This window comes from Blennius ocellaris, assembly GCF_963422515.1.
Source record: "Blennius ocellaris genome assembly, chromosome: 9".
Classification (NCBI taxonomy): domain Eukaryota; kingdom Metazoa; phylum Chordata; class Actinopteri; order Blenniiformes; family Blenniidae; genus Blennius; species Blennius ocellaris.
Genome location: NC_137658.1, coordinates 4,081,795 through 4,104,440, shown reverse-complemented (window position 1 = coordinate 4,104,440; position 22,646 = coordinate 4,081,795). Strand labels below are relative to the sequence as shown.

The 22,646-nt window shown below is 44.1% G+C and overlaps 1 protein-coding gene across 3 annotated transcripts in view; it reads left to right on the top strand.

Moving 5' to 3' along the window:
* The window catches only part of glra1 (glycine receptor, alpha 1), a gene marked incomplete at both ends in the record, with an annotated part of 99,761 nt that extends 77,543 nt beyond the window's left edge, over positions 1-22,218 (top strand). For all 3 annotated transcript variants that reach the window (XM_080501729.1, XM_080501728.1, XM_080501730.1), the window contains 5 exons: positions 924-1,006; positions 1,779-1,916; positions 5,535-5,749; positions 9,254-9,400; positions 21,934-22,218. In XM_080501729.1, coding sequence (XP_080357855.1) covers positions 924-1,006; positions 1,779-1,916; positions 5,535-5,749; positions 9,254-9,400; positions 21,934-22,218 — 868 coding nt within the window. The remainder of the gene's footprint in view (positions 1-923; positions 1,007-1,778; positions 1,917-5,534; positions 5,750-9,253; positions 9,401-21,933) is intronic.
* Between the last annotated feature and the right edge of the window lie 428 nt (positions 22,219-22,646).

Here is a 22,646-nt window from a genome sequence, read left to right as displayed (position 1 = left end):
AAACTTTGAATTCCTCCCACGTCTCCAGACTCCCATGCTGTGAGTGATCCGCTCGTGGTTTCATCAGTGACATCTGATCACCGCAATCTGAACAAATTAAACAATCCGAACCAATTAAACTGGGAGCTGATGAGACTAAATGAAGTCTGAGGATACCAAATAGGTATAAAAGAGACCATTAATGTGAAAAAGAGGCCTCAGTGGACCAAATAGCAATAAACACAACAAAGAAATCCGAAGAAAACTGGAGACCAAAGAGACCGAGACGGACCAACATGGACTTATAGACGATAAAAAGCTCAAGTGAAAATATCAACATTTGACTGATTCAGAAAAAAAAAGCCAGACTTTTCCAAAGAAAGAGTCTTAAAGCGACGATAATAATCTGGAAGAGATGGTTTTTCCAGTGCGAAGGGGTTTCTTTAAATCCTGGAAATATTCGTTTGCATGAGTATAACGAGGAGTTTCCTTTATAAATGTATTGACAACGTACATCAACAGCTAAAAGTGGCTCCTGAATGGAGGCAACGTTTGTAGTCGAGTCGTAGAGTTTTGTATGTGAGGCAGAAAAAAAAAAAAAAAAAAAAAAGCTAGTGAGTACGAAGTCAGTCGGTGTTTGAGGTGTCAGCCGCCGCTGGAATCCACGTTCAGCATCCTGTCAGGTTGCCGGCGGTGACGAGCCGACGCAGCACACCGTATCGCTACGTCAGGCCGCCCGCAGCCGCCGGCCCCCCCTGCTGGAGAAACACGGCGGTGACAGTTCGACGTCTGCAGACCGGCGAGAGATCCGGCGTTTTGCCCTCACTGACCTGTGTGTGTGTGTGTGTGTGTGTGTGTGTGTGTGTGTGTGTGTGTGTGTGTGTGTGTGTGTGTGTGTGTGTGTGTGTGTGTGTGTGTGTGTGTGTGTGTGTGTGTGTGTGCAGAATCACTCTGATCCTAGCCTGTCCCATGGATCTGAAGAACTTCCCGATGGATGTACAGACCTGCATCATGCAGCTGGAGAGCTGTGAGTCTCAAACACACACACGCACACACACACACACACACACACACACACACACACACACACACACACACTGCAGGGGTCAAAGGGCAAAGGTCACACCCGGGGTCAGATGTCACAACAGGTTTATGTTAAAGGGTCAGAGGTCAGGGATTACATCAGGGGGTCAAAATGGGTGTTCACCTGAAGAAATTACGTCAAGCATGAACTCATGGGGTCAGAAGTCATTTCATGGAGGTCAAAGGTCACAACATGGAAGTCAGAGGTCACATCAGATGTCAGAAGTCAAATCAAGGAGTCAAAGTTTACATTGTAGGGTCAGAGGTCACATTGAAGAGTTGATGTGATGAAAGACGCTTTGACCTCCACTTCCTCTTCCTCCTCTCCCTCTTCCTCTCCCTACTCCTCCTCTACTTCCTCTTCTTCCTCCTCCTCTACTTCCTCTTCTCCCTTCCTCTACTTCCTCTTCTTCCCTCCTCCTCTACTTCATCTTCTGCCACCCCCCTCTTCCTCTCCTTCCTCCTCTCCCTCCTCCTCTCCTTCATCTTCTTCCTTTCCCCCTCCCCCTCTTCCTCTACTTCCTCCTCTCCCTCCTCCTCTCCTTCATCTTTCCCTTCCTCTACTTCCTCTTCTTCCTCCTCCTCTCCTTCATCTTATTCCTCCCCCCTTCCTCTACTTCCTATTCTTCTTCCTCCTCTCCCTCTTCCTCTTTCTCATGCCTGTCCCTCCTCTTCTCCCTCCTCCTCCTCTCCTTCATCTTTCCTCCCCTCCACAGTCGGATACACGATGAACGATCTGATCTTTGAGTGGGACGAGAAAGGAGCGGTGCAGGTGGCCGACGGTCTGACGTTACCTCAGTTCATCCTCAAGGAGGAGAAGGACCTGCGCTACTGCACCAAGCACTACAACACAGGTGGACCTCTTCATCATCATCATCATCATCATCACCCTCCTCCTCCTCATCATCATCATCATCAAGTAATTTACTTTACCCACAGTGTTATATATATTTATTACAAATTATGTCTCAGTTTCAGAGTTTTGTCCACTTTCAGAGCTTTTTACTTTAATTGTTGGAGAAAAAAGAGAGAAAAAAGAAAGTTTGAAGAGGAAAAGAGAGCGGTGGGAGGAAAAGATGTGTGAAATAAGTGAGGGAGATCTAAATTCAGACTGGAAAGGAGGAGGCAGGGACATATTTGACTCACTTCTCCCATGAAATATGGAAATCTGCACCTGAAATGGAAATACACGTTTCTTTTCTTCTTCCTTTCTTTTTTTTTTTTTTATTTTCCTCCGGTATCATAAAAGTTTGAGTGAAGAGGAGATTTTTTTTTTAGGAGATTTATTAAACTTTCATTTCATGTCATTTCATCATTTTCATGAATCGCTGGCAAACAGATGGATAATAAAGAAATTATGAAGATGAAGAAAAACATCATTAAAACATACAGACGTACGTGTGTGTGTGTGTGTGTGTGTGCGTGTGTGCGTGCGTGCGTGCGTGCGTGCGTGCGTGCGTGCGTGCGTGCGCACATACACGCACACACACACACACACGCACACACAAAACTGTGTTGCATCGTAACAACCACTTAAAAAAAAAAAGTCGTATCTTCCAGATTTTCTTCTACTTTTTTTGTGAACTGATTCTCAACACGTTCAAAATATTAAATAAATCAAACTTTTACAAGAGCATCAGACACTTTGTTTACTTCATTCCTGTTTCAAAACTCAAAGCACAGAGTCGGCTGTCGCATGGAATCAGCGAAAATAGAACGACGTTTGTTACTGAGTCGTTCACACGTCAGGGTTAAAGTTAGTGACCTTTGACCTCGGCGATCCAAACCTCCGTCTTTCTGTTGGCGAGTTCAATTCCAGCCCCTCCCTCCTTCCCTTCCCTCCTTCTCCTTTTCATTTTCTACCTCTTCCTGCCCTGCTGCTCCTCCGTGCCGCACATGCTCACATGTGATGGCGTGCACACAGCTGAGCGTCGGTGTGTGTGTGTGTGTGTGTGTGTGTGTGTGTGTGTGTGTGTGTGTGTGTGTGTGTGTGTGTGTGTGTGTGTGTGTGTGCATGTGCACACGCCTCGCTGCATTAGCAGTGAATTAAGGTGTCGTCCTCCATCATATTTATTAGCTGCGGTCTTTTGTGACTCCGCGAGAAGCAGCTTGGTCTCCATCACCCTCTCCGTCATTGCTTTCTTTTAATACCCCCCCCCCCCATTCTCTCACACACGCACACACACCCACAGACACACACACACACACACACACACAGAAACCGCCTGGTTTGCAATACTAATCATGGTTTCTGCTGCATTGCAGGAGATTCTGTTATCTTGCTGATACGTTTGGAGCATGTGGGAGTTAACACACACACACACACACACACACACACACACACACACACACACACACACAGACACACACACACACACACACACACACACACACACACCTACATTTGTGGCATAAGCCACCCCCCCCCCCCCCCCCCCCACTCCCATATGATTCTTCATTCTTTAATGTGCTATTTTTTATTTATTTTAGCTCAGATTGAACAAGAAATCTCCCCCAAAAGTCTAAAAAACTACAAATATGGCTGACTTTTTATTCATTCAGCATTTCTCAAAACTGCAATTTTTACTCTTTTATTATTGTTTTGTTTAGATTTTTTTTTTGGGGGGGGGGGGCGGGTTAACAATAATAATTAATTCACGTGACATGTTTCCGGCTTCTCCATTCGTTGTACAGAGAGAAGTTGACGTATATTTTCCCCATCATGGGACTAATTTAACGTCTTGTATGATGTCTAATAGTGCCACAGACGTTGCCATAGAGTTCACTGTGTCGATGCCACGCTCTCTCTTAATGCAGCATCAATTCAGCAGTTTAGAGTTCGAACTTTATTTACGCTCACAATTAGTCGACAACTAATGGTACCCGATTATCCAACTAATGATTCTGCGACGCCTAGTAGAACAGCCCCCCCCCCCCCCCCCCCCCCCCCCCCCTTTTAAGATGTGGAGAAAGAACCAAACGCATGACTTAATAAAATATTATATTTTGCAGTGCGTGAAAAAAATACAGAATTTTTTATTTTGCATTTTTTCTTAACACCGCATCTTATTGTCATTATTCGTCGGCGAGGTCACGGAGGGAGGCGGCCTGGACGCTGCAGAGCACTGCTGAAACATAAGACACACACACACGCACGCACACACACACACACACACACACACACACACACACACACACACACACACACACACACACACACAGTGAGATGTGATCCTGGCCGAATAATTTCAATCTTCTTATCCGATGAAAAATATGGACAGCACTTAAAGGCTCTGAAGTGTATCACAGTTATAAATCAAGTTCAACCTCACCCCCCCCCCCTCCCCCCTCCTCCTCCTCCCCCCCCCCCCCCCCCCCCCCGTGTCTGTCCGGGTTAGCTGTAATTGATGAGGCTGCCCTGCATTGATCGCCTCTGATTAAATGGACGTCCCTGGTGCTGTCCTCCTCTCTGCTGCTTTATTATGAGTCCCAGTGTGCGCTCTCATTACATTACAGAGGCGGAGGGACATTTCTGCTCCTGTTGCCGCTGCACTGCAACACAAACGCACCTCCTGCACGGTTGACGGGCGCGTCGTGTTAAACACACGCCGTTGCAGGCGGGGTCCGCGAGCCTTTATGACCAAAAGAACCGTTTTTTTCACCAAAACACTTTTTTTTTTTTTTTTATGTTTGTATATTTTCAAAACATGCAAATGAGCTAAAATAAAGAAAATTACTATACATACAAAAACAAAATTAAGTTGCATCGATGAAGTGTCACAGGCACAATTTAGAAATATTTTATGTTTTTTGTGTATTTTTTTTATTTTTTTGTCCATTTTTTTATTTTTTAAGATTTTCCCACTTTAACCATTTCATACATCTTTGCTATTTTACCCTCTTTGATATTGAGCAGTTTACTGTATATGGTTAAATCTGTCTTAGTTATACAAGAGTTTTTCTCCTTTTTGTCTTGTTTTTTTCTTTAAAAAAAAAATTATTTCTTTTCTGAATTGTATTTTTCCCTTTTTTTCTTTTCCGTTTTTTTTTTTTTTTTTTTTTAAATCTTTTTTCTTCCTGGTCTTATTTTTTTCCTTTTTCTTCTTAAAATTTTTTTTTTCTTCTTTTTCTTTTTTCTTTTTCTTTCCCTCAAAGCTATTGCTGACTCGGCTGTTTTTTATCCTTGAGATCGGGCCATTTTTTTGAACGTCGGTGTGGAATGCAAACAGAACAATAAAAAAACCAAAGATAAACAGAGTGTTTACTTGTAAATAATATGCTGGAAGCTTCATGGTGGGGGATGAAGAGCGGCGGGTTGCAGACCTCTGCTCTATAACATCCACACATTGGCCTCCCAGCGATGGAAACACATCCGCTGTAACGTAAACAACCCCAGGGCTCTGGATCCGTCAACGATTCAACGGCAAACCAGTGACTCTCTGCCCCCCCCCCCCCCCCCCCCCCCCACGCAGGTAAATTCACCTGCATCGAGGCCCGCTTCCACCTGGAGCGTCAGATGGGCTACTACCTGATCCAGATGTACATCCCGTCGCTGCTCATCGTCATCCTGTCCTGGGTCTCCTTCTGGATCAACATGGACGCCGCGCCGGCCCGCGTGGGGCTGGGCATCACCACCGTGCTCACCATGACCACCCAGAGCTCCGGCTCCAGAGCCTCGCTGCCCAAGGTGAGGACCCGATCGGGGCGCCGCCCCCCTGTGGCCAGCAAAAGTGTTCGAGACATTTGAAGATGGGTTTTTTTTGATAACGCAGCAGCAAACATCCACTTTTTAAAATGGTTTCAAGACCGGTTTGAGAATAAATAGAGACTGGCTTAAGTCGGGTTTAAAAACTGGTTTGAGGCTGATTGAAAAGACTAGTTTGACACTGTTTATCTGCAGTTTAGTGTATTTAAAGACAATTTAAAGGCCGAGTGAAATGTAACACACTACTTTGCAAAAAACGATAGTTGGGGTACTCCTTCTAAGGTTCCCCCGACTCTGCCCCACCACTGTTGCCGCATAATAAAGTTATTTGAATTTTGAATCTACCAGCCGAGGAAGTCGGGGGAATCCTTCTTCGTGGGCGTGACGTCACGAGTTGTGCAGATCTCGATCTGTTGTGTTTATATTGGCTTGTTTCCCTCTTAAATATCCAAGTTTTAACAGTGTTTTGAAGTTATAGTCGGTGTTTTATGAGCCTTTGACGAAAGATTGAGCCTGGAAGAGACCAGAGAGAGGAGAAAAGGAGCACAGGCGGCTGGAGCGGCTAGCTCGCGCGGCTAGCTCGCGCAGCTAGCGGCTAGCGGGAGCCTTTGGCTCGGGCGGCTAGTAGACGATCAAGTAACATCTGGACTCATCTTCGGTGATTCCGCGCAGTCGGAAAAGCGCTTTGACATGATCCAGGAAGCCGGGTCGTTCTTCCAAAAGTCAAGAGCCTCAAAGCCTCAAAGGTGAAAACTGGCGGCTGCTGAGGCAAGGAGACGAGGACGAATGGAGGACGAATGGAGGACGAAGCGTCTTCTGCTTCCTCAAACATGTTCCAGACGGGGTCACCGATGGCAGAACGACACATTCTGTGTCTTCTTCATCAATCACTGGATTTGAAATGATGACGATGATGAAATATGGTTAAATTCAGCTTCTTCGTGGTCAAAACTCTGATCCTCCATAATGTAAACACAACTTGGGCGTGTGCACAACTCGTGACGTCACTCTATTATTGTCAGAAGCTCCGCCCAGCAGCGGAAATACCGCCGTTTATCGGCTATTTTCTCGCAGATTGCCGTGTTTTAACATTTTACCCTTCGGCCAGTTAGCATAAAAATGATCCTAGAAGCGACAGCCAGAGTGTTTTGGAGGTCGAATTTTCATTTCACTAGGACTTTAAGACTGGTTAGAGAATATTTGAAGATTGTTTGAAAACTGGTTTTAGTCTGGTTTTAGACTGGCCGACGTCTGATTTAAAATGAGTTGAATTCTTTAAGACTGGATTAAGTATGGTGAGGCCTATAGTGATGACTGTAATCCTGAGTTTTAGGATTGTTTTATTCCCCCACCAAAATAAAAGTGGCCTGGACCCTGCAAAACATGCAAATTATTAGAAATAAAGAAAGACAATTGCTTATTGCGGCTCGTTTTAAAGTAGTTTGAGAACTTTCTGTTTTAGGCATGAAATATAAGAAATCTAGACTCTTTCAAGGATCCACTGCAAAAATTATCGTTTCCTGTTTAAATCCAGTGACGAGTGTCAAACCCATTTTAATTCAGGGACCACATAAAGTCCTTTTTTTAACTGAACTGAACTAGTATTATAATAACAGCTTAGAAATACAAATAACATCTAATGTTATAATTGTTATGGCATAAAGAATTATGGTCATTACTGAAAATTGTTTGAATGTAATGGCCTTTAGACACTGGGATTAAATAGCTGATTAAAAAACCCAAAGAAACTAATGGAAAAACCCATTTTCCATTAACCTATTAACATTATAAATACACTGGGGATTATTAACAAAGGAGAGAAAAATTTAATTCAAAGAAGGAATTTTTCCTGTTTTGGATTTTCAGATTAGAGTCAAAGAAAAAAAAATGGTTGAGTTTGCGTGAGCAGGAAGGATTTTATAAGCATGTTCATGGAAGCTGTAATCCCCAACTCACACACACACACACACACACACACACACACACACACACACACACACACACACACACACACACACACACACACACACGCTAGGTGCTTCATGCGCTCTAAAAATTGAACAAGTGAACCGTGACTGCTCTGCAGTTCAGCTGTCACTATGATGATCGCACAGCACAGCTGAGCTTAGGTACACACACACACACACACACACACACAGTGTGTGTGCATGATATAATACACACACCTTCACATGCTCGCCCGGCTGCTTTCTGTCATGTGAAGTCAGGATTCAGACGTTATGTTTCATTTTGACAGATTCGATTCAATGGACTCAGTGTCCAGATCACCACTTTATTCTTCAATGTAATAAGTAGCTAAGTTACAGTTACTGAACTCCGCGTGAGCCTGTTTGTTTTTGTCGAAGGAGAGAACAGTTGCTGTCAGTCACTGTTCAACATGGAGGAGTTCAGTTCGTATCTTAATCTACTCGTCAACTTAAAACTCAGAAGAAGTGACAGTCAGGTGTTTTAACTCCAGTGAAATCAGTCTTTTTGGCTGATTCGTTCTTCTTCAGTGAGTCGTTTCCAGTCTCACTGCTTTCTGGGGTTTTGTGCCGCAATGTTTTTCCTTGAAGGTTCAGCTGAGCCTCGATCTTCTCCAGAGCTGCTTTTAAGAATCGACCGGTAACGGGGGAATCGTCGCCATGTTCCTCTGAGTGACCAACCCACTGAACCAACTCACCAAATGAACCAACTGAACCATTATACCAACTGAGTCAAATGAACCATTAAACCAACTGATCCAACTCACCAAATGAACCGATTGAACCATTATACCAACTGAACCATTAAACCAACTGAACCATTAAACAATTGAGCCAACTCACCAAATGAACCAATTGAACCATTAAACCAACTGAACCATTAAACCATCTGATCCAACTCACCAAATGAACCAATTGAGCCATTAAACCAACTGATCCAACTCACCAAATGAACCAACTGAAACAACTGAATCAACTTACCAAAGGAACCAATTGAACCATTAAACCAACTGAACCATTAAACCAAATGAACCAACTAGTTTTATATTTATTTTAAAGGGTAAAAGGGTTATTTTAAAGTCTAAAATAGTTTTTTAAATAGAAATTAACCAAAGTCAATGATGTGCAAAAAAAAAACCCGTAAAAGTAGTACGAATTTGGTGAATTTCATCATAATCGTGTAGTTTAAAGGTGCAGTATGGCACCTTTAAATAATGCTCATTGTGTACACCGGGTGGCAGCAGTGAGTCTGTGGGGTTGAATTCCTGCTTCTTACCGGCGTCACGACCTTCTTCTGGTCTTGGACTGAAGGCAAGCAAAAAGAGGCAGGGGTGACTCACCGTACCACCTGCTGGTGGACAGTGGTACTGCAGGACTGATCAGACACCATTAACACAGAATTTGCCTTATCTGGCTGATTTGCAGTGCGTTGTGATCCGACGCCTCCGCTCTCTCTCTCTCTCTCTCTCTCTCTCTCTCTCTCTCTCTCGCCCCCCTACAGGTGTCCTACGTAAAAGCCATCGATATCTGGATGGCCGTGTGTCTGCTCTTCGTCTTCTCGGCCCTGCTGGAGTACGCCGCCGTCAACTTCATCGCCCGCCAGCACAAGGAGCTGCTGCGCTTCCGACGGAGGCGGCGACACATGAAGGTCAAACATTACGGCGGCCGTCCCTCGTCCACACACACGCTTCATTTTCCTTCTTTTCTTTTTTTTCCCCTCCTGCCAAATGTGTTCAGTGATCAATAACAAACTATGAAACAAGTCTGAATAACAAACAGCCTCAGATCCTTCAGATCTCACACACACACACACACACACACACACGCTGGTTCGTCTAAATGGGACGAGACAAGCTAAATATTAGCGCCCGTGTTTGACGTTGTACCCGTGTGATGTTAGCGGTGCGCCGCCTTGCCGGGCGCAAGCAAGCAGGTATCAAAGTTTGACGGGCGCGGCGCCGAGCGTGATTAAAGGCAGAGCCGGCGGCAAAAACGAAGACGAGGCTTGTTGAAGGATCGACGGCGTCGGAGGAGCACAAGAGACGGAAACAAACAAGAGTGGAAAGTTTCCCCTGAAAGTTTCCCCGGTGGAGCTTTGAGACGGTGTGTGTGTGTGGAGAAGGATATTCTCTCCCTTTGAGTGAGATTATGAAGAGCATTAAGCCTGCCGATCGTTCATAGTTTGGACGGCGGTATAAAGTCCAGAGCAAACACACCCACACACACACACACACACACACACACACACACACACACACACACACACACACACACACTAAAACCCGCTGACGGATCTAATTCCTCTCATTTCAGTGTGTTTAGTGAAAATGACGGCTGGAGTTTTCCCTCAAAGGAAAGTTTGGACTTTGAAAGGGTTTTTTTTTTTTTTGGGGGGGGGTTTGTTTTGTCCTTTTGATCTGAGTAAACTGAGACACGACAAAACGTACAAAATGTGTTCAGTGCACAGCAGAATGGTGTCGATCGTATGTTGGTCAGAGGAAGAAGGCAAATTAGCAAGAGAAATGTCTTTAATTCACTTTGTCTGAATTCTGACTTTTTTCACTGAAGTCTCACTTTTTTCTGAATCTTTTCTTTTCTCAGACGAATGTCGTTTGAAAAATTACATTTCTGGCCTTTTTAACAGAATTCTGACTTTTTTTAAACAGAATTCCGACTTTTCTTAGTTCAAATCTACTTTTTTAGCTCAATTCTAATGTTTTTTTTTTCACAGAAATCTTTTTTTGCTGAATTCTGACTTTTTTGGCTCAAATCTGACTGCTTTTGTTCAATTTTAATGTTTTTCACAGAATTCTGACTTTTGGCTGAATTCAGAACGTTTTGCTCAATTCATGCTTTTTTTGCTCAAATCTAATGTTTCTTCACAGAATTCTGACTTTTTTACGGAATTCTATCTTTTTTGCTGAATTCTGACTTTTTTGGCTCAAACTGACTGCTTTTGTTCAATTTTAATAATTTTCACAGAATTCAGATTTTTTTCACAGAATTCTGACTTTTTGCTGAATTCAGACCTTTTTTGCTCAATTCACACTTTATTAGCTCAAATCTGACTCTTTTTATTTTTTTGCTCAATTCTAATGCTTTTTCACAGAATTCTGACTTTTTCACTGAATCTTGACTTTTTCTTTGTTGAATTCCCACTTTTTTGCTGGATTCTGATTTTTTTTTTTCTCTCATCAGAATTCTTTGAATTCTGACATTTTTCTCAGAATATTGAATTTTCTCATAATTCTGATATTAGCGACCACTGGAAGTATTGAGTGAGTTTAATTTGATTCTAAATTCTGGATTTAACTGTAATTTCAACAACTTCAGGTGACTGCAGAGAAGGTGGCTTCACATGTTGACGAACAAAAGTTGTTTTAAAAAAAACATCATCATCTTGGTTTGTGCTTGTTTTGTTGTTTCACGTGAACTGGAGTGACAGAGAGAGAGAGACAGAGAGAGAGAGAGACAGCGAGAGAGAGAGAGCAGTGAGGAAACCTCTGGAATAAATAACTGAATAATCCCGGTGCTGTAATCCTGCAGCAGGTGAAAAGGTGGATTAAACTGAGGCTGCAGGTTCACTTTCAGTCCAAGCAGACTCAAACTCTCCTCACATCACCTCTCTCTCTCTCTCTCTCTCTCTCTCTCTCTCTCCCTCTCTCCCTCTCCCCCCACATCAGGGGGCGAGCACCGCCGGCTTCAGGTTGACCCACATCTCCACACAAACATCTGTGTGTGTGTGTGTGTGTGTGTGTGTGTGTGTGTGTGTGTGTGTGTGTGTGTGTGTGTGTGTGTGTGTGTGTGTGTGTGTGTGTGTGTGTGTGTGGGATGAGGGAGCTGCTCAGCTCAGGTTAAAATCTCCGCCACGTCCCTCAAAGCAAAAGAAGTTAGGAAGTCACTTCCATCTGAGTCACCTGACCGCCGTCCTCACGGCGCAGCGCAACAAAAAGTACTTCCCAGGTCTATAGAGTACTGGCGAGTAGAGTCGACGATGAAATTTGACAAGGACAAGACGGCAGGAGAAGGCTGACGTCGTCTGACGGAGACGTTTCAACATTTTGTCCATTTAAAAAAAGAGACTTTGTTTAATTAAAATACAATGGAAGAAAAGAAAATGTCTCCTAATTTAAATAACTTAAAATGAATGTCTCTGATAAGATATTGTTGCCAACCCGAAAGCAGATTTCAACAACAAACAAGTGCTGCAGCGTCGATATGAAGCTCAGAGGCACGTTAGGAGAGTACTCGAGTACCGCGGTCGGGCGCTTCAGGTATTTGCATTACAAGCACGTAATTTGGTGGAATCGTTGAAAAGAGTCAAATTCAGCTTGTGGGTTCTTTACCTTTTATTTCCAGTACAATAGTAAAAAAAAGAGAGAGAGAAAGAGAGAGAGAAGCCTGAGGGTAATGAGTCATTAGCAGAATGAGAGGATCTCCATTAAAGCTGACTGCTCTGCTGTGAAGTCTGAGGGACGGACACCGCGCTTTAATTAACCTCTATGACCGCGGCTTCTAACCAGCATCTAATATGAGCCACCGGCCTCCATTATGGCTCAAAGATGAGCCACTGGCCTCCATTATGGCTCAAAGACGAGCCACCGGCCTCCATTATGGCTCAAAGATGAGCCACCATCCTCCATTATGGCTCAAAGAAGAGCCACCGGCTTCCATTATGGCGAGAAGACGAGCCACCATCCTCCATCATGGCTCAAAGAAGAGCCACCGGCCGCCATTATGGATCAAAGACGAGCCACCGGCCTCCATTATGGCTCAAAGACGAACCACCGGCCTCCATTATGGCTCTAAGATGAGCCACCGGCCTCCATTATGGCTCAAAGACGAGCAGCCAGCCTCCATTATGGCTCAGAAATGAGCCATCGGCCTCCACTATGGCTCAAAGACGAACCACCGGCCTCCATTATGGCTCAAAGACGAACCACCGGCCTCCATTATGGCTCTAAGATGAGCCAACGGCCTCCATTATGGCTCAAAGATGAGCAACCAGCCTCCATTATGGCTCAGAAATGAGCCACTGGCCTCCATTATGGCACAAAGACGAGCAACCAGCCTCCATTATGGCTCGAAGACGAGCCACCGGCCGCCATCGCGGCTAAGACATTAGCCACCGGCCGCCATTACGAGCCCGCAGCTGCTGTTACAGAGGAAGCTAATTCCACAGTGAGCTGTTACCGAATACACTAATTCAAAAGCTAAACTTTTACTTAATTTGTTCATTGTGCAGCGAACTCTTATAGAATACATTCATTTAAAGCTAACTGTGACTGAATATTCTGATTCTCAATGTAATCTGTAACTGTAATCTGATTACATCTTATTGAGGAGTGTCGCTCTCAGTGGACACAGGAGGTTTCGCCCCCATGACCCCCTGGAAACTGCCCTCTGGGTAGCAGACTGAGGCTTTCTGCCCCAGAGCAGCGGAGGGGAGGTCAGACACAGAGAGGCATCGCCCCCTGCTGGCCGCACCACACTGCTGCATCAGCAGCCCAAATCATCAGCACTGTCGTTCATCTCTTTTCTCATCTTTTTGAGTTGAATTAAATGTATTTAATTGAAATTAATTCTTATTTAAATATAATTGGAATCATTAATAAAAAAAAAATATTAATGTACTAATTTAGTTTTCATTAATTGAATTAATTTCAAATGGATTCATTCAAACCTGATAAGTTCTGAGCGTGTTGATTTTTGCATGTATTTTAAAGGGGCTGTTTTGTTTTTTTGATTTAACCAATCATCCAAATGTGAGTGAGCAGGTTTCATATTTTACAGTCCAATCTTGGGTTTTTTTGGTGAAACACTTATATTCCTTTCCCGTATCCACTCCTTGTGTATGCCTCACTATCACGCAATTTATATCTTTTTGTGTGTGCGCGTGCGTGTGCTTGTGTGTATATCAGTGGCAAGCCATATATTTCAGACCTGGGCCTTCACTAGTGCTCGTTCTGAATCAATCCAACCCCCTATCACTTTTTTTTTTATTGCTGTTAAAACCATGTCATTATGCAGAAATGCAATATAAAGAATCAGAATCGACTTTGAAGGCCTCGGGCAGATTACTTTACCCTAGCAACAGGTGATGGCTGAAATGTGATTGGTTACACGTCCATATATAAATATATAGGTTACATTTGGAGAAAAAAAAAGGAGCAGAAGCTTTCAGTCATAAAAAGTGAAGGTCCTCTCAGGGGACAGACAGACAGACAGACAGATAGATAGATAGATAGATAGATAGATAGATAGATAGATAGATAGATAGATAGATAGATAGATAGATAGATAGATAGATAGATAGATAGATAGATAGATAGATACACAACATTTGCGAGTGGAAACATTTTATTCATTTATTTTTGCGTCTTTCTGTCGTTTCTCACGACAATGGGGCTGGAGGCACTGAAAACGCAACTTTTTGAAAATGCAACTTTTTGAAAATGCAACTTTTTGAAAACGCGACTTTCGAAAAAAATCCCTCCGTCACTTTGTACACTGTGAAGACAAAACACATTTCTGCCATTCCCGTGTCAAATGGACATCGATTTCCAAAGCGTCCGCGCAATACTTTCAAGAAATGAAAACGCGAATACTTTAATTGTCGCTTGAACTGGTTCTGGAGCAGAATTGACTTTTGGCTTTTGTTTGGGTTTTTGGAACTGAGATAAAGTAATCCCTCGCATCACCGTTGCATGTGTGCCGGACACATCGTTTCACCATTTAAACGACTTAAATAGACCAGAAAACATGGAGGAAAAAAAGGGGGCGGAGCTTAGCCAAAGCGCTTTATCCGAGGGCCTCTCACGACGTCCTGACGTGACTCTGGCCTTATTCGACCACCTCTCCTCTCTCTCTTTAATTCAAACACACGGGAGACAACTTAGCACATTAGCGCTCACATCTGAAGCCGACATGCATATTTATGCGGCTCCCCGATCGTCCGCGTGGACGCTCTGACCCCCGCCGCCCCCGCCGCAGCGCGAGAAGCTGCCGGATTAGTGAAAACACTGATCTTAAACAGACTCAAAGGTCGACCTCTCCTCCCGAGCTGCTCTCTGCACCTGCAGGTTCTCTTCTAAAGGAGGACATGAAGCAGGATTAATGAGATTACGCTTCGCCCCCTAAACCGTGTCCACTCCCGGATCCTTCCGGAAGGATCCGGGATCCGGGAGTCGGCGGCCGTCACAGACTCGTCTGCACTGCTCTGATTCGCTCCGACAGACACGCGGACATCTGCAGTTTACTGCTCGACGCAGCTGAATTATTCACACTTTCGGTAAATTGTTGAGACACAACGGTTCTGTTGGGACACGCAGGACATTTCAACTGCTTCTACTCTATTTTCAACACTTGGGGCTGCATTTAGACCTGGTTCAGACCTGGTTTTATATATATATGCACTTAGTTTCAAGCCTGGATTCACATCTGGTTCCAGATCTGGTTTTACACTTAGTACTAGAACTTATTTCAGTCTTGGTACAACATTTGTTTGTTTGTTGGTTTAAGACCTGGTTTCAAACTTGGTTTCAGATTTAGTTTAAGACCTGGTATCAGATGTGGTTTCACACTTGATTCCAGACCTAGTTTCACACCTAGTTCTAGAACCTGTTTCACTCTTGGTACAAGACTCGTTTTTGGCTGGTTTCAGACCTGGTTTCAAACTTGGTTTCAGATCTGGGTTTTACACCGAATACTAGAACTTGTTTCACTCTTGGTATAAGACTCGGTTTTGGTTAGTTTCAGACCTGGATTCAAACCTGGTTTCACACCGAATACTAGAACTTGTTTCAATCTTGGCACAACACTGGGTTTTGGCTGGTTTTAGGACCTGTTTTGAAAACTGGTTTCAGACTTCATGTAAGACCTGGTTTAAAACCAGGTGTCGGATCTGGTTTCAAACCCGGTTCTGGATTCGATTACACACCTTGAATCAGACCTGGTTCCAGACCTTGTGAGTAAAACTAGAAAGTAGCGATGGAAATTGATGGAACTTTATCAGGTCAAAGTATGTTTCTGTTAACAAAAATACACTATTCAATATTCGTGTTCACTGCAGTGCCCCCTAGTGGTGTAGATCCACGTACATAATCCATGACGACGGTCCTGTTTGCAGTGATTTTCTTCTCCGTTTACAAACGACACCAACTTCCTGTGGTTACAGAACAGGCACTAATAATTGTAATGAATAATTTTGGCCCGCGCTTCCGTCACGTCCGCGCGGCACTCGAAGGCTAAATTTAACCCCGATTGACATTAAACTTTAAATGTCAGTCTCACGGCGCGCGGCGGCTTCGTCTCACGGAGCGGGAAGCAGGACGAGCGTCGCGGAGGGAAGAGCCGGGCAGCACGTCATGTGGATAATCATTCCAGGTCAGCGGCTTAATGAGCGAGAGACTCGAACGCGGCGCCCTTGAAAAAGCGAGCGGAGGGACGCCAACGGACCGCTGTGAGCGGCGGCGGGGGAAACCGGGTCAGAACACCCAGTTCCTCTCATACAGCAGAACCCAGCGGAGAGCGGGACGGTTTGGTAGATCTTTGTCGGGAAAAACGTGGAATTTGCTCAGTTCCCAATAATCACTTATATTAAGACTGATTAGCCTTTTTCCCATTCGATTGACTGGTTTGCTTTTTTTTTTTTTTTTTTTTTTTTTTTTTTTATTAATCCCTCCGGTACGGAAGAGGACTAGGGCCAATGTGGGAAAAATCCCCTGAGTTTTGACTTTTTTTCTCAGAATTCTGAGTTTTAAAGTCAGAATTATGAGTTTAAAAGTCAGAATACTGACTTTAAACTCGAAATTCTGACATTTAAACTGAGAATTATGAGTTTAAACTCAGAATTCTGACTTTTAGATTCAGAATTCTGACTTTAAACTCAGAATTATGACTTTAAAACTCAGAATACTGACATTAAACTCGAAATTCTGACATTTAAACTCAGAATTATGACTTTTAAACTCAGAATTATGACTTTAAACTCATAATTCTGAGTTTAAATGTCAGAATTCTGAGAATAAAAGTCAGAACTCAGGGTTTTTTTCCCACAGTGACCCTAGTCCTCTTCCGTACTTCGGTTGTAAACTGAACTCAAATTTACCCAAACTGATTTTAAATTTCATTCAACCCCTTTTAAACTTTATTATGACGTTACTACTTTATTAGTAACATTAGGTCTCGATTAACGACTTTCCAAATTGATTGACATTTCTACATTCTTTACAGAATTCTGAATTTATTTACAATATTCTGTCTAGCAACATTCAAATTTTCATTCACAACATTCTATCTTTTTTTTCAGAAACATTCCCACTTTATTAGTAAGATTCCATCTTTTCCCATTACTTTCTGATTTTCATCCACAACATTCCATTAAATAATTATTGACATTCTGACTTGTTTTTTTCATTTTACGGCATCCAACGATCTGACTTTCAGTATAATATCCTGTCTTTGTTCACAACATCCCTGATTATATTTGTAACGTTTAAAGTTTGTTAACAATAGTGCAGTGCATGTGAAGTGTCTGACTGCACCATCTGCTGGCAAAACGTGGTATTACAGGACCGATCAGGCTAGGCTGGCGGCATTTTTTTTTTTTGGGGGGGGGGGGGGGTTGTTGTTGTTTTTTTTTCTACAATCTAATTTCTACTCTCACGTCTCGCATCTTGCTCGTTTTTAAATGTTGATCACTGACAGTCAACGGGGAAAAAGCATGACGGATCCTCTTAGCGGGGACAGGATAGGAAAGAACGGGTTAATGATGTATGGTAGTGTGTGTGGGGTGTGGGGGAGGGTGTAGAGGTGGGGGGGGGGGTGGCTGAGGATGGGGTTTTAAAATGAACGTTTCACAAAATGAATCATTGAAGGCAGATTTCTCGTATACTTCCCTCCCCGCGAGCTCGGCTGGAATTAGTTTTGGGAGGAAGTGGAGAAGCAGAAGGAGGGATTCCTGCTGCAGCAGAGACGGATGCAGGTGGTAGTTGGAGCTGACACCTTCTCAGATGGTGTTTTATGGAAATGCGAGGCTCTAAAACTCGTATCCGAAGGGTAATATTTACAGAGGAGACACGCTCCGCTTCCTGCTTCCTGCTAATCAACGGGATTAATCACACGGACGCAGACGGAGTCAGAAATACTTCTGTGGTCGGATGAAAGAATGATGGATGAGACGACTGGGAGGCCGTCGTCCTCCTCCTCCTCCTCCCTCCTCTGTCCTGCCGCGCGGAAATCTTCCCTTTCTTTTCTGCTTCGGTCTCGTCCTTCGTCTGTCGCGTTTCCATCGGGAGAATTAATTTTCCTCCCTTCTGCATCTTTCAAACCTCAACATGGTGAAGAATGAAGAAACGGCGTTCACTGTAATTGGATGTTTGCTGTGGCAGAGAAGGGTAGAAGCCAGTACGCAACTGTAAAAGCCACAATGCAACTACAAAAGCCAGTATGTAACTGTAAAATCCACTACGCAACTGTAAAAGCCAGTATGTAACTGTAAAAGCCATAACACAACTGTAAAAGCCAGGATGCAACTGTAAAAGCCACGATGCAACTGTAAAAGCCAGGATGGAACTGTAAAAGCCATGATGCAACTGTAAAAGCCAGTATGCAACTGTAAAAGCCAGTATGCAACTGTAAAAGCCACAACATAACTGTAAAAGCCACTATGCAACTATAAAAGCCACTACGCAACTGTAAAAGTCACAACACAACTGTAAAAGCCAAAATGCAACTGTAAAAGCCAGTATGCAACTGTAAAAGCCAGTATGCAACTGTAAAAGCCACAACATAACTGTAAAAGCCACTATGCAACTATAAAAGCCACTACGCAACTGTAAAAGCCACAACACAACTGTAAAAGCCACTATGCAACTGTAAAAGTCACAACACAACTGTAAAAGCCAAAATGCAACTGTAAAAGCCAGTATGTAACAGTTAAAACCACAACACAATAACTAAATTAACAACAGCTAAAGCTAAAACTGTTAAAAGCTACAACGCAACAGAAAAGGTCACAACAGAAGGACAGGCTTTGTTTCTGAAGGAAAATTTATTGTGACGGACCCATCTTAATTCCAGGAGAGTTTAATGTAACTCCCTTCTGGGCCACCGTAGATATTAAGACTGAGAAACGGGTTTCTTCAGTCAAGACAAGGGAGAGATTGTGGAAAGCAGGTTGTTTTGATGTGGAGATTCTGTCGTTATTTAGCGTCTCTGTCTTGTACGTAGGAGATAAGAGCAGGAAATAGTTCCCCTCATTTCCTGTTTCTCCCTCAACAAGACGTCGTGGTGAAGACACACGTCGGTGGACACGGTGGACACGGTGGACACGCCCACCTCCACACATGAACTGGACGATTCCCAGGGTCTGACCTCGACTTTTGGGACGAGTCTCATTCTGGTTTTTGTCGGACATGAGTGCCTTAAATCTTAAGAATTAAAGCGAACGAGCCGTCAGACCAGCCTGTGAGCCACTCGTCTCATTCCCACTGTCTCGTCTCATCCCTCGCCATTACTCCTCTCTGTAATGGATTACTTTAGGCGAACCGCTGGGCTCCTGCAGGACGTTGATGTCGCGTCGTCCTCGCTTTGCTGGATGCCCGGTTCCTCCCTCCTCCACCTCCTCCTCCTCCTCATTGCACCTCCTCCTCACGTCCCTCCGCCCTCCACATTAATCACATGGCAGGGAGAATAAAGCAGAGCATCTGTAATAGTTTAGCAGCGTCACTGAAGGACAGCCAGAGGTCGACCAGTGTGTGTGTGTGTGTGTGTGTGTGTGTGTGTGTGTGTGTGTGTGTGTGTGTGTGTGTGTGTGTGTGTGTGCGCGCGCGTGTGTTTCTGCACATGCATTAACAATAATAGATGACTTGGTGAGGATGCAAGGACAGAACGGGGACACAGGGTGCTAAAAATGGAGTGCTACCTGGTGGTCCAACACACACACACACACACACACACACACACACACACACACACACACACACACACACACACACACACACACACACACACACACACACACACCACAGTGAGCTCTTTCACTCCCTCGGCAGTTTTGTCTTCAATAAATTATTGAATAAAACTTAAAAGCAAGATTTCAGTTAAATTAATCTATAAAGTGTAAATAAATCAGAATTTGATCAGCGGGGAAATGATCGACTCTGTTTACGTTAACGCGAGTCGGCGGCTGTCTAATGAAAGATGAACCAACAAGAGTTCAGACCATTTATCCGCCTCCCAATCTACATGACGCCACATTATACAGTCAGTAAACTCAGTTTTATATGAATTCATTTTGTTTTACAATAGATGTCGATGATATTTATTTGATGTTTGTTTCACACGGTCTTTCAGCCCCTAGTGAAACTGGCTGTTATGTATTCTGGTTTGTGTCCAGCAGGGGGCAGAAACACTCTCGGCACAAGAGCAAAAAGCTAAACGCAATTTTGCAACACAAAGCGAGAAACCCTGAAAAACAACCTGAAAAAAAAATGGAAATAATCTTAGAATGAACACAAAAAATTACAACAAAGTGATGGTAACCAATCTGATTTGGGTAAAAAAAAAAAAAAAAAAAGACAATAAAAAGAGACAAAAAAAACCCAGAATTACTCTCTAAAGAACGTCTATGCACGTGACATAACCTCTGTTCTGCTGCTCACATCTGTGCAAGAGCGGCGATCAGAATAACACTGCAGCCTCTTGAGGGTAAAGCAACACAGTGAGATGTGTCGCCATGGCGCCACCTGCAGGTCGAAAGTGGTAAACATACAGGGTTTTATTGACGGAAGGTTAAAAATTTCACGTGCGTGAGCAGATTCAATGTGACAGGTGTGTGTGTGTGTGTGTGTGTGTGTGTGTGTGTGTGTGTGTGTGTGTGTGTGTGTGTGTGTGTGTGTGTGTGTGTGTGTGTGTGTGTGTGTGTGTGAGAGCAGGTTGTTTTCAGTGACCAGCTCGTTGTGCTGAGGCGGGTTTGTATCGACAGAATTCAGAGACAAACTGAGAGGTTTGGAGGATTTTTTTTTTGTTTTTTCTTCCCGCTGCGGCCTGCAGACGCTCTGACAGATGATTTGTTGCCGCTGCAGGGGTTTGATGTCACCTTCAGTTCTGCAGCCGCACACACTTCCTCCTCATCCAGGCTGCGTGTTGGACACATCCTCCCTCCTCCTCGCCGCCTCGGCTCTTGACAGCAACACGCTGTTTGCCGCGCGTGCTAATGGCGGGTATCGGTCATATTTTAATCACGCTTATCAAGTAGCGCCGCTGCCGCTTGAGCCGCGCGGCTCGTTAACACGTCGGAAGGCGGAGTTACGTGATGCACCTGAACGCATCACTCAAAGCTGTCAGCTACGAAGCGGCGTTTGAACTTTTCAACTGCACAGCTTATTGGTTATCAGAAATACATTTCTGACAACTGTTCTTCTGAAGACTGTATCTGAGCAGGGCGTGTGGTGCGTGGCTGTAGAGTTTGTGCTCTGGGCAGCTGCCAAAGATTATGTTTTTGTCTCAAATATACTTAATATCTTGTGGTTTTTTGTCAAATCTACTTAATATCTTGGGTTTATGTCAAATATATTTAACATCTTGTGGGGGTTTTTCAAATGTACTTAGTATCTTGTGTAAAATATATTTAATATCTTGTGTTTTTGTGTCAAATATACTTAATATCTTGTGTTTTTGTGTCAAATATATTTAATATCTTGTGGGGGGTTTTCAAACATACTTAATATCTTGTGTAAAATATATTTAATATCTTGTGTTTTTGTGTCCAATATACTAAATATCACATGTTTTTTTGTAAAATCTACTTAATATCTTATGTTTTTGTGTCAGATATACTTAATATCTTGTGTTTTTTGTCAAATATACTTAATATTGCATGTTTTTGTGTGAAATACATGTAATAATCCTTCCAAATGTGTCAAACATACTTTGAAATCCAATCCTTCAAATCAATCAATCAGCCAACCGACACTAAAAGTGCAGCATCAGTTTCAGACTTGTTTCAGAACCGGTTTGAAACCGGTCTCGGTGTAAAGAGACGATCACTACGCGTGAAGACGGATCAACCTGTTGTGAAACGATCCATTTCAAGTTTACTCCTCCATTTCCACCCCATCAGTAGCTGCTCTCTGGTTGTCTCTGGTTCCTGACAGTCTGAGTCTTGTCCCGTTGCAGGAGGACGAGACGGGCGAGGGCCGCTTCAGCTTCCCGGGTTACGGCATGGGCCCCGCCTGCCTGCAGGCCAAGGACGGCATGGCCATCAAGGGCAACAACAACAACGCCCCGGCCTCGGCGGCGCCCGAGAAGAGCATCGAGGAGATGAAGAAGCTGTTCATCAGCCGCGCCAAGCGCATCGACACGGTGTCCCGCGTGGCCTTCCCCCTCGTCTTCCTCATTTTTAACATTTTCTACTGGATCATTTACAAGATCATCCGCAGCGAGGACATCCACAAGCAGTAGTCCTGAGGAGCAGGAGGAGGAGGAGGAGGAGGGCGAGGTGAGCCCCCCTTTCGAGGGAGGAGACGGAGACGCCGTCACCTCCTCCTCCTCCTCCTTCTCCGCCTCCTCCTCTGTCGCTCTGGCTCCTTCGGATGGAGGAGGAGGAGGAGGAAGAGGAGGAGCAGGAGGAGGAGGAGCTTCGGGAAGCTCGACCTGACCTGAGCCTCAATCGGACGTTGTTTTACTGGCTTTGTTGTTTCTATACCCTCCCTCCTCCTCCACCCTTCCACCCCTCCACACCCCCACCCCCCCCCAGTAACCCGGACCAGTGCAATAGCAAATGCAGTCAAATGCATGAAACATGAATGTGGCAATATATCGAAGAGAAGCTGCGGAGACGGACTGACGGACAGCGGCGGTCGCGTCGCCGCCGCTCGGGTTTATTTTTG